We start from the raw sequence: 12,389 nt of genomic DNA on the forward strand, positions 1-12,389 counted from the left end.
TCATAGGGGGAGAACAATAAATACAAAGTATCGGAAAGTCACAACCAGCGTTCCCTCGAAGGTGCGCTCGTGCGTAATTACGCACAGCTGATACGGTCTTCGCACGGCGAAAATCTACGTTGCGCACAAAAGAAAATCCAACCTAAATTGAAAATAACATAAACACTGGTGACTGGCTGCTCCGGCTAATGATGAGATTCACATGTTTTTACGCATCTAATAGACGCCATTCTAATCGGAGTTCCAGGACTCTCGCGGGACCACAGTACGCACATCCTTTGCGTGTTGATTTTATCCGTTTCATTTGTTGATTTTTATGTTATTTATTTTTATACTATTGTGCACTTTGAGATTTGCTTTCAAATGTAAAGTGCGTTTAAAATAAAATCTATTGGCTCAGCGCGCAGAAAAGCAGCACGCACGACGGCCACAAGGATTTACATAGAACAGAACAATTTCCATCAGCTTCATGATAAACAGGTATAACACAAAACCGCCTTTGCGCAACTGCTGGTATGCCAACTCAATAGCACGTACCGTACTTGTTTTATGTTAATAAATAAAATAAAAGGTTTACTGTGAGGTAAAATTAAAGCTGCTAAATTGGCAGCTTATATTTATGATTTACAAGTTAATGCAACAGCTTTGTAAGAGCATTACCCCCCAGTTATTTTAATCTCATCATGAAAGTAACAATGTTCTACTCTTTTGAGTATACTTGCAACAAGCGGTGAGAATAACCTTCCATTAAACACCAATTAAAAATACTGTACATTAAAACTCTAACTTGAAAGGAAAAAAAAACTTCCCCAGCTTTTTTGGATTACTGGTAGTTATTGCATTTAACAAGTAAAAAACAGATAAACATCTTATTAGAACTGATTTAACAAGTCATGAAGAGCAAAAACAAAAACTCAACTGGACTCGTTTAAGTTTGGTGGAAGACATTTCACCTCTCATCCATCAGTTCAGTTGTTTTAACAAGACATGCACAGAAATGATCAGTCAGAAGTGATGGCGCAGAATTCCCGAACACCATAAGAGCCAGCATTGGAAAAATGTGCATCTTGCTACATATAATAAAAAGTCAATGAAATTTGCTCCTTAACAGCAACCTAAACACATTTTCATGGCATAATCTTAAAAAAACAAAAAAAACATCAGGGAAACACAGAAAAGCCTGCGTTTGTATTAGAAACTAAACCAAGTATATTGTATAAACCAGTTGAGTTACACCAACAAAACATGACATTTCAGACCCCTGTCCAGCAGTCTTTGAGATGCAAATAAACCAATTCCCTCTACCTACATATATATATGGACAGGAGTAACATTATGTTCCCTCCCTCTGTAAGGGCGTAAAAAAAAATGAAGGAAAATTAGAAACTCGTACAAAAGAAACTTTAATTCAATTAGGATGTTCAACTTCTTTACAGCACTCTGGTAGTTGGTGAGACACAGCATACATCTTAGTTATTCATCATTCGACATCCACCAAACAAGTGAGACTCAAGACAAGAATGATTATCCCATGTTGCGTGCAGAAATACACGTAAAAGTATAGCCTCAACATTTACCAGATGTCCAGAAGTGTTTTCATTATTTAATGAGAAGAATTGCCACCACGTTGCTAATCCTAATACAGGCTCATGTATAGTGCACTATTAAATTCTGAACTAAATACACAGAAGGCCGAAATGCTGCCATTCTCTTTTCATTGTTTCAAAATAAAGTGGATGAAATTAAGTGTTTAAAAAAAAAAAAAAGAGCCAAATGGAAAGAAATTCAGTGAAGGGGGGATCAGTCATCTTTAAGCCCCCCAAAGACAGCTGTGGGGACACTCTTCTGTTCAAGCTGCACCTCTGTTAAGTCAGAAGATAAAATAATTAGTACAATGTTCATGTACTCATGAAACTAAAACATTTGCAGCACTATCTTAGCAAAAGCCAAACATGTTGCGTCTGTCGCTCACCATCCGGTCCCTGATTTTCTTCATCTCCAGAATCATCATCAATGTCGATTTCATCGGGATTGGCTTGTTTAGACAGCTCAGCCAACTCACTGCGAGAGGCGTCACTCCTGCACATAGAGAGAAAAAATATTTCCAATTCTTTATTAAAAAGAAAACAAAATTAACAGACACATCAGTCTGGAATTAAAAATGAGACAAACCTGACGAAGAGAATCTTCTCTTTGGGCTTCGGTTTGTCCTGCTCAGCTTCTGCAGCAAGCTGCTGAGCTTTCTGCTCCAATATCTTCATGTCATCCATTCCTATTTGGCCTGGAGCCAGATCTGACACTGGATACAAATAGCAAAGAAAAAAACATGTGAATAAATGCATATCCTGGCTATCCTCATCATTATACTTGTTATTAACTACAAAACAATGATTTGCTTTTGCAAAAGAAAACAGGAAAGCAATAATTACCTAATACATTCTGTCATATTCTTAATTTGGAAACAATAAAAAAACATTCAATGTTGTAGCTCATCAAGTACTACAGCAGATATTTGTGTATTCTCAATCTGATGCAAGCAATCAAGTCGTCACCTGTTTCAGACATTCCACATTTCATTTCCAAGCCTCCAAAAATGTATTTCCTCATTTATTTTTTTAATTGACCTTTCCTTAAAACACGCCCACGTGACTTAGTAGAGTCTACTAAGTAGACGAATTACGTATGACGCTACACATCATGTCTGGTCGACACGTAGCCACGTACGTTTTTGTGAGAAAACACTGTCAGACAAACCTACTGGCGCTTTGATTATCGTGTCGTACAAATGCGAAAATGGTGAAACGTTGTCGTTTACTTGCTCGTCACCCACGAATAAAACCTTCAGAATGAACTATTCAGTAACAAAAAGTAGGTTTGTTACTGCAAGCCGTCTCTCACCAGTGCCTGTGGAGCTTGTTGTGGCCTTCAACATCTGAGAGGACATAAAGTTGACTTGGGTGTTGTACGTGGCCTGGACGCTGCGTTTGATCCTCAGCATTTCTCTTATAGTGTCCTCATTTCCATGACGTATCTCAAATTCCTTCCAGGTCTGCCAGAAATGAGCAGTCACCTGAAATATGAATATCATAACCATTATGATGTGCATGTTTGTTTTTTTTGCCCACTACAGGTAATCACAGGAAGTGATTGTCTCACCCTGGGGTCGCAGATCTGGGAGCAGTACGAGTATATTGCTCTGGCTCGATCAATCTCCCCTAGTTTACTCTCCATGTCAGAAAAGCGCAGACACATGTCCCTCGCGTGCTCATCAGGCAGGACCTGGATAAGAAAAAAGGGACAACTAAGAATGTAGCTATAATGAAAACAAAAGTACAAAGGAAGATAATGTGTACGGAAGTTCTACTGCACTCAGAGCAAATTACAATTTAAGCCAAGGAGGACAACCCATAAACGTAGGAAATAAAAGTCATCTGCCCATGACCCCCCACCCCGTGTGTGTGGCCCTGCGATGAACTGGCGGATTGTCCAGGGTGTGCCCCGCCTCTCACCCGGTGACTGCTGGGATAGGCTCCAGCACGACCCGGTACCGGGACAAAGCGGTTCAGAAAATGAATGAGATTTTTCACAGACATAATTAATAGTGGCAACAAAATGTTTAACATGTACCTCAATAGCTTTCTGGTAGATTGCTCTGGTATATGTAACTCCATATATTTCAGCCGCTCTCTTGATGTAGATATTGAACATGTGGTGTCTCTCCTCAGTTTCTACCGCCTGTGTTGCTCTTTCGTAGACAGCCATGGCATGTCGTGCCAATCCATAGCCCTCTTCCAATCTGGCGTACAACAAGTAAACGGCTGGACAGGAAGACAGAGTATTCGATTCAGTGATCAAAGGTAGGAAGTAGACAATTAGAGATATACACAGTATACAAGATCAGTCTACATATCATTAAGCTACTTACTCTTGGCAAATTTCGCAGGGCAGCCATCCAGCGCTTGTTCAAATAAATCTCGAGCTCTCTCCAGCTTCTTACCCCCGTAACGATCAATGAACTTCGTGAGGTAAGTGTTCCAGATGTCATAAACATTTGGCCACCTGAAGAGAGCGATACCGCGCTCATACGCCTAAACAGGAATAGACACGGACAAGATAAATGGGCGGGCCACTGCTCAAAGTAATAATAGATGTCGGCAATAGTTTTTTGCTGTAGGAAATAAGGGGAGTCTTATTACTTTGAAGCTTTCCTCAAAGTAGTTGTGCTCCTCAAGGAACATGGCATAATTGATAATGATCTGTGGAGTGGCAATGCGGAGGTCGATAATCCGGTCGTACACTGCTTTTGTAGACTGAGGACGAGAACAAAAGCAAGTGCAGAAAAAAATGTCAAAACAATTCTAATAGCATTAAATACCTGACAATTTATCTGTGATGTAATATATGTAGAGTAAACAGCCTATATTTGGTTTCTATGCACGAACGAAACACACCTGGAAAGTGCCAAGGCTCTCCTCCAAGTCTGCCAACATGGACCAAACCTTTAAGGACTTGTAGACTCTGTTCTGGACTGGCTCAGATGCATCAAAGTACTCAGCTTTCTTGGATGGGATGGCTGTGGCTTTCTGTATTAAGATCATTTAACATACAAAAAAAAATTACAAAAAATAAACCACATTCTTTTATATATATTTTATAGGGTCTCGTTTTTCTTGCCTCAAGATTGTCATTTTTACAGAAAATAAATGCAGGCATAGCGTTACATTTAGCGTCTATAGGCATGTCACACTTTCTAAAAAGACAGAGGTTTGCCACATAACTCTTTTAAGAAGGCGGTATTCACTGTAGCTATTGTTTTAGCTAGTCAATAACTAAGCTGATATTGTAGTTTATTATCAGCTTTCTACACTGCACCAGTTGCCAAGTGTCGACTTTCTAAAATAAAATTTAAAAAAGCATCTAATTAAATCTCAGTATAATAAGAAACATTCCCAGAAAGACAAACTTTGCCAATGTTGCTGTAGTTTCTCAGTCCAGCCAGTAGGTGTTGCTACTAATGCACATGGCGGAACCATTTCACTGTCTGCAGCTCTAGCTATGACTGCAGGTGAATTGTCTCACCCTTAATATATGCAGCGCCTGTTGATAGTTCTCATGGCGCAGCTCCATCTCTCCATATTCACACCACACTGCAGCAAGGTCATCCACCTGTTTGTAGTTGACCTTGGTAGCTTTTTGAAAAATTGTCCTCGCCTGTGTGACAGTTAAGTTCAAATATATAAAGAATAGAAACGGCATGCGATCTTAATTTCGGTTGCGATAATCCCCCATTGAAAGTCCCTTTGTGACTTACATCATCCAGCTGCTCATTTTCCTCATAGAATTTAGCAAAAGAAACCCAGATAGAATGAGGCTTCCCTGTGGCCTTCATCGGATCCACAGTCTGTACTGCCTCAGTATATGTGTTGATGATCTGTAGAGGATTGCGTAGAATTGAGATGAAGAGGTTTGTTAAGTTTAAACAACCATGAATTGTATGTGGACCTTGCGTGTAAATAAAGAAAAGTCCCGAGAACTCACCTGTCTCGGATTGCCCTCATACAGCTTTACTCGTTTTTGCCACTCATGCACATTATGAGGGTTCTGTCTCAACAGGACACTGTTCAATAGCAGAGGCCTACTGGCTATCAGCTCCTCAAAGCGGGCCAGTCTAAGTTCCAGGTCTACATCATCTAGGAAGATGAGGACAAAGAGTGAGGCATGCATATCAACAGAAGACAATGCAAATATCCTTTCCAATAATAATCAAAGCACACATACCAACATCATCCTGTCCCATCTCAGCAGTGGTCTCCATTTTTGCCGCAATCATGCTCTCCTCAAACTGAGCATAACTATCAAACACTTGGGTGAAATCCCTTACTGTCACCACAGTAAGAATGGCCTCCTCATATACGTCACGGGCCTGCAAAGGTGAACACGGCAAAAGACAGTGAGCTAAACAGACAGGTAAATTAATATTAACACGACTGCAGGGGACTAAAACAATAAACAAACTTTCAATGCTAACTGCTTCGTGATATGCATGAGTGAAGAAATGAGGTACAGGAAATAGACCTTCTCAAAGTGGCCACTCCTGATATAATAGTCAGCCAACGAGCACCACAGTTTTCCCAGCTGGTCTGTGAAGCGGGTGAGGCCTCCTCGAATAATGGCTCCTACGTTCAGTGAGGTCACCTTATCAGGGTTCCGAGAGATCAGGTCGCAAAGCTCGTGCCACAGCTGCCCAAAAAATTGATGCACAAAATGACAATATGTATCAATTTTCTTGAAAAAATAAAATAAAATAGAAAGCATATTTGGAGGTGGATAAGAAGACAATAAAATCTTACTTGATAGTTAGATTTGCCTTCTTTGGACACAAAGCTTTCATCATTGACAAGAGCTGCTAATCGTACAGCAGCTTCATCCAAACGGCCAACAGACCGTAAGTAGTCGATGTATTCTTCTGTATTCTCTGGAGAAAGCTACGTCAAACAAAAGACAGCACATATTACCCATATTTTAATGTGAAAAGAAAAAAAACCTAGCTTCATTTAAGTTTTTATATCAGTTTTCATTTGTAATATAACTAATAAATATTAAATGATTCTGTCAGTAGCAGTGTTTTAAATGAGACAGGAATCTCAAGTGAATGAGAGAGAGACAAAATGCATTAAACATTTAAATTTGGGGATTCTCATGCCTGAGCATCACAATGTCAATTCTAAGCAAAAAAAAAAAAAAAAGACAAAACAAAACCGTAATTTCCAAAATCATACAGCCCTAACTCACCAGAAACCTGCTTCGTACAGAATTAGTCTGTGTACTATGCCCTCACCTTTAGATACCTGCGGTACACCCGAATTGCGGTCTCAGGAAGGGGCAGTTTCCGGACAAAGCGAAGATACAGAGGCCATATGCGTGGATGCTGAGTAACAGGAAGAGCTCGGAGTGCACGGTCAAATGTTTGCCGACTTCTTGTTATCTTGCTTTGAGACACGAGGAACTGGCAGTAATCAAGCCAAATTCTTGGCATCTATTTTAGGGAGAAAAAAATAGATGTACACAATATTAGTATCACATTCGTTAGCTTTAATCCTGTGATTCTATAGCAAAAATTACCTTATGCATGAAAACCAATCCCCTCTCATGGCAATTATTGACTTCTTCATAGCCTGGATCAGTGACACATTTTCCTTTGATCTGTTTTCGTCTTTCTCTCAGGTAGTTGTACCACAATTTATAGCTGTTAAAAAAAATAGTTTAGCCCATTTTTTTTTTTAACTCTTTATTTGCATTTTCCAAGCTTACAAAAATTCAAAGAATAGTTTAGCCCATATTCAAGTAAGTGGTGACAAAAAAAAATGTAAACTTGATTTTCCGATCTTCAACTTGTCAAACAGTGCTAATTACATTTTCATTACTGACGACTCTTCATACACCTTAATTCAAAAAAAGTGCATCTGGATAAAATAATCTAGGAGTGTGTTTTTTTGTCAATGATCAAATATATTTTTTTTATAATCTTTAAAAAATAATGTTTATTTCAAATGTTTATTTTTACCTGCCAGGCAGCTCTTTCAGAGCCCGCTCATAAATCATGTTCAGGGTGGGTTTCTGTCCATTCTGCTTGAACTCGATGTAACGCATCCAGCACTTGACTGAATACGGATTTCTGATAATCTCCTCTTCATATGGCAGATCGTCGTCCTCCTGGTAGATCCGGAATTCACAGTGCACAGCATGTTAAGCACAACTGATAGCCTTTGAAAGAGTTGGCTAAAGCTAACATCCGGAATAATACAATGTAGATTTTAATTGTAAATTAATCAGCAAGCTAACAATCACAAAAGCTATTGAGCTTCAATGATTTCGTGATTTTGATACCTTAGTTTATTTACGATTCTGTCAATATATCTTACACGTAGCTTACAGCAAGCTAAGCTAACAGCAACCAAGCTAACAATAGCAAGCAAAAGATATCACGAAAACATTCACATTCAATAAAGATAAAGATTTGACATTATACTGAACGGCGTGTCTTACAAACATAACAGCGGGTTTTCCATCTTGGGAAAGCATTATTTCCTACAGAAAATAACTATTCGAGACACAATTGCGTTAGATTTAGCTAACACTAGCTTGCAGGTTTCGTGAAGCGTGTTATTCAAAAGAGAACTTCCGCTTTCGTCACAGAAATCGCGTGACCAAGTCACCAGTGAGTTCACAGCAATTTTACCAAAGCTGATATATGACGCGCTGATTTCGTTTATGTTTGACCTACTTATCAACAGGATCACAACAGCAGAACAATTACTCGAGTAACATAAGTGGGAAAACTGGTAGAAAAGTCCTGTATGACCAAGAATAAACTTTTTTTCCCGTTGTGCAAAAACATGATTGCTTTTTTTTTTTTTACTTTCGTCATTGCAAGATAAAGTATTTTGCATGGTAGAATAAATGGCATACATCTCAATAATGCAGTAGATGGTAGTACAGCTCAATAATGGCAATTTAAGAAATACAATGAGCCTGTGTTAGAAACCACACAGTAGCATATCAAACCAGTTGCTCATTGAATAATGTTTTGCATGTAATTATACTAACAGTCAAGTGTGAGTTGTGTGGAATAAACCCCACCACATATTTTAAGAAAACAATTTCAGACTTTATCTTTCATTAAAAAAATAATAAAGATCTAATGACTATTGAGTTATTTGTATAAAGCATATAAAGCTGTCTATTTGATTTATTTTAGGTCAGCAAACTCCCTTTTAGTTTTGTTATATTTGTACTTGATTTGTTAATTAGAAGTAGAAAATAGAAAGCCTTTGCCTAGCAAGTACACAATGTGATTAGGAGTGCTGCTCTGTTTGGTGCTTAGATACAATATTACAACACAATAACAAGCAGTACAAAAATAGTCTTTGCAATATGAATGTTCAGTTCTATTGGAGTGAGCATTGCACATTAGGTCGGGGGGGTATTGTACTTTATTTATTGCACATGGTGATTAGTGACTTTGTTTAAAGAGCATGGTGATCGGTGTTTCTTCATTCCTGGCGAAATGAAAATGTTTAATTTGATGTGTAAGACGACATAATCTCTCGCTGTAAATGACCAAATAAATGCATTCATTCATTCATCTTCTGATCCGCTTTCTCTGTTACCGGGTCGCTGGTTGTGCTGGAGCCCATCAGAGCAGTCAACGGGCGAGAGGCGGAGTACACCCTGGACAAGCCGCCAGTTCCTTCATATTGCCAGTTCATTCATAGTATTTGCATTCATATTGCAAACACACACACAAATACTATTTTTACTGCTACAGGGGTGGCTGTGGCTCAGTTGGTAGAGTGGGTCGTCCAGTGATCGGAGAGTCAGTGGTTCGAATCCCAGCTCTGACTGTCTGCGCGTTGAAGTGTCCTTGGGCAAGACACTGAACCCTGGATTGTCTGGCAGCACCTTGCATGGCAGCAGTTGCCCACTGGAGTGTGGATGTGTGTGTGAATAATTCAATTCACAAGTGCAGTCTGTTTACCATTTACCATTCGGGGCAACAAGGAGACAGACAATCCTCCACACTCACACCTACGAGCAGTGTCAGTGGGAGGAAGCCAGAGAACCCAGACACGGGGAGAACATGCCAACTCCTCACAGAAAGGCCACAAGTTGGATTCAAACCTGCGACCTCCTTGCTGTGAGGCAACAGCGCTTACCACTGCACCCAATTTAGTGTAATCGAATTAGCATTTTCTTGATGTTGGGAGGCAACAGCACTTACCACTGCACCACCGTACTGCCCTACCAAATAAATGCCAAGTAAATTAGAATCTAAACTTAAATAGAATGTATTAGTAAGCAAGTTCGGTCCAGCTGAAATGTGCACTCTAAACAGAAAGTCATTATGGCTCAAATGACAGCTCAGAGACATACAGCGAATGCACTGCAACTATATACCAGCGACACTTGTGTGCTTCTCCAAAATGCCATTCCATTCCCGGCAGGAAGAGCATGCGAATTTGCAAGACAGACAAGATGAGTACAACATAAATGGAATTGCCCCTTGGGGGCCCAAGCGTGAAAAGTCTTTATGATCATAACAACCTTATGGCAAACAACTTTATTTTTACAATATTTTGAATATGTGTTATCATTTTAGTAATTTTCCTGTATTGACTAACTGTGAACAGTGAAACTGTTCTGCCGCAGATCTTTTGACTTATAGAAACAGATCATTATTATATTATTATAAATGGGATGCAGAGATTTAAGGGAATTAGACAACTACTATTATGTCTGCAAAGTCAGCTTTCAATTCCATACTGTGTTTTAAAATGTTGTAAATATTAAAATACTATTAAATTGGACTTATGAACTACAGTTGAATCTGAAAATTGTCTTCAAGATTATGAAGTAATTTCACTGCGGAACCAAAGACAAAAATATCTAAAAACAAGAGTCACATACTTTCACAAGGACAGTGAGTTTCCATAGCAGCAACAACATCCTTAGAATGAAAAGCAGCATGAGGATAAAGATCTTTGATATCCGAGTGGGACTTAATATAGACCTTATCTCAGCATGGTTGTCAAATATTCTAATCCATTTAAGGCACGGTGTAATACCACTTGAACTTTATGGAAAGGGACTTACATCCAGTTTTAATAGAGGAATATGAGAAGAGGCCATGCCTTGCAACTATACACCAGCACCACTTGGGTGCTTCTCCAAATTCACACTGGGCCATTCTTGGCCATGAGCATGTTTAATTGCTAGAGTAAAAAGTCACAACCTCCGACTGTGACTTTGTATTTTATTTTATTTAAATCATCCTGGTAAATGAGAATATATAATGAAGTCAATTGTTTAACAAATAAATGGCTGAAAAATCAGTTTGTGTTTCACAGCGTCTATTTTTGGGACATGCTTTGAGCATTAGCATCACATTTTATGAGACCAAATTAAAGATCCAATGCTTGTCTCGAAAACAATTTGTATGAGATGATATATGTTACGTGGCATACTGTTCAAAATGCATTTATGGTGTGTGAAGGACTGGTGCACTGTGTAGTTGATATACCCACAAATCATATTTAATTTTACTACGTTTCAAGGATTTGAAATGTCGACAAGTTCTGACACTTAATACTGATGACATTTGAGTTCGTCCTACAAAGGGCAAAAAGGGAAGTCAAGGAACACTCCATTAATAGATTTTAATATATTTTTCTCAAATGTTGTGATATACCAAATGTACATAATACAATTTGAAACTGCTGAAGTACTTTTCTTCCTTTTCATTTTAAGTCTACCCAAATCAAATAAATTCTTATCCTATTTAAATTAAGATTTGTTATTTTATTGTATTTTATTTATGTTTTTGATGTTATTCATATTTTGACAGTCATACAATGCTATTTGTATATATAATAAATACAAAGAGCTTAACAAACACGGAATGGGCTAAGATAGATCTTGTGAAGGCAGGGATGTTTGACCAAATCGAGAGGCGGACTTCTGCTGACTGGGCAGTGCCAGCCTCTATAAAAGCAGCTGCTTCAGACTCCTCAGACAACTGGCAGAACATCCCAGGTTGGTGAACTTTGCATTTATCATGAGATATTTCATTTTGCTTTCAATTGCATGTTATGTTTTTATGTTTTTTATGTATTTATTCTCACAGTGATAATATCAACCATATATATTGCTTTATATTTTAAAGAAAGATGCAAATATAATTTTGCAGTTGTTTTTAATTGCTCATTTAGAAAAGCTTTAAAAATGTATCAGGTTCAGAATAGCAGAATTAGCAACCGACTGAAGACATGTAAAGTATCATTTTAAAAAACAAGATTACTAATACACAAAGTTACATGGATTGAAATGACTTACAGACCAGAAATAAAACGTTTCAATTTCGCCAACATTCATGTATGAATAGCTGTTCATATAGTAAGAACTACATAATTGAAAATATTTAGTATTGGTTGTGGGTTTTTTTTCAATGATTTTCTCAATCTTTCTTTCCTAGCATCGTTAAACAACAACACATCTGTGCCACTCAGTTTGGATACGCTGAAGTAAGACATACGCAGGAATAAAAGCCTTTCTAATATTTTGATATTAGCACAATTAAAAGCATTGCTTCTTACTTACTTCGACTAAATAATAACGAAATATACTCAAAGCAACTCCATATTCCTTCACATTCTCAGTCTCCACTAAAGTGCCACAATGAGCACAGACGCCGAGATGGGGGCCTACGGCCCAGCGTCCATCTACCTCCGCAAACCCGAGAGGGAACGGATTGAGGCCCAGAACACTCCGTTTGATGCCAAAACGGCCTACTTTGTAGTCGACGCTGATGAAATGTACCTCAAGGGTAAACT

The 12,389-nt window shown here is 38.5% G+C and overlaps 1 protein-coding gene and 1 long non-coding RNA gene across 2 annotated transcripts; one reads left to right on the forward strand and one right to left on the reverse strand.

The window, feature by feature from the left end:
* Nucleotides 1-1,392: 1,392 nt before the first annotated feature.
* On the reverse strand, nucleotides 1,393-8,082 carry xab2 (XPA binding protein 2). Its single transcript, XM_068749994.1, has 19 exons — nucleotides 8,047-8,082; nucleotides 7,565-7,713; nucleotides 7,123-7,246; nucleotides 6,839-7,036; nucleotides 6,351-6,485; nucleotides 6,076-6,240; nucleotides 5,779-5,923; nucleotides 5,539-5,690; nucleotides 5,312-5,431; nucleotides 5,080-5,211; nucleotides 4,452-4,583; nucleotides 4,197-4,310; nucleotides 3,926-4,088; nucleotides 3,628-3,818; nucleotides 3,157-3,279; nucleotides 2,899-3,070; nucleotides 2,173-2,299; nucleotides 1,973-2,079; nucleotides 1,393-1,862 (listed from the first exon to the last, which is right to left on the reverse strand). Exons 1-19 carry the CDS (start codon nucleotides 8,080-8,082, stop codon nucleotides 1,801-1,803), a joined length of 2,547 nt encoding a protein of 848 aa, XP_068606095.1. The 3' UTR covers nucleotides 1,393-1,800.
* A 3,494-nt stretch (nucleotides 8,083-11,576) lies between these two features.
* Nucleotides 11,577-12,374, forward strand: LOC137906166 (uncharacterized). Its single transcript, XR_011105874.1, has 3 exons — nucleotides 11,577-11,592; nucleotides 12,032-12,080; nucleotides 12,216-12,374. It is a non-coding gene; the product is annotated as an uncharacterized lncRNA (long non-coding RNA).
* Nucleotides 12,375-12,389: the final 15 nt, after the last annotated feature.

The sequence above is a fragment of the Brachionichthys hirsutus genome, chromosome 16 (genome assembly GCF_040956055.1).
Source record: "Brachionichthys hirsutus isolate HB-005 chromosome 16, CSIRO-AGI_Bhir_v1, whole genome shotgun sequence".
Classification (NCBI taxonomy): domain Eukaryota; kingdom Metazoa; phylum Chordata; class Actinopteri; order Lophiiformes; family Brachionichthyidae; genus Brachionichthys; species Brachionichthys hirsutus.

Coding starts and splice junctions, on each gene's coding strand:
- xab2 (XM_068749994.1), bottom strand. CDS start 8,082: ATGCTTTCCCAAGATGGAAAACCCGCTGTTATGTTT. Junction 3,280..3,627: donor TCTACCAGAAAGCTATTGAG/GTACATGTTAAA, acceptor TTTCTTATCCAG/GTCCTGCCTGATGAGCACGC. Junction 2,300..2,898: donor AACAAGCTCCACAGGCACTG/GTGAGAGACGGC, acceptor ATTTGTATCCAG/TGTCAGATCTGGCTCCAGGC.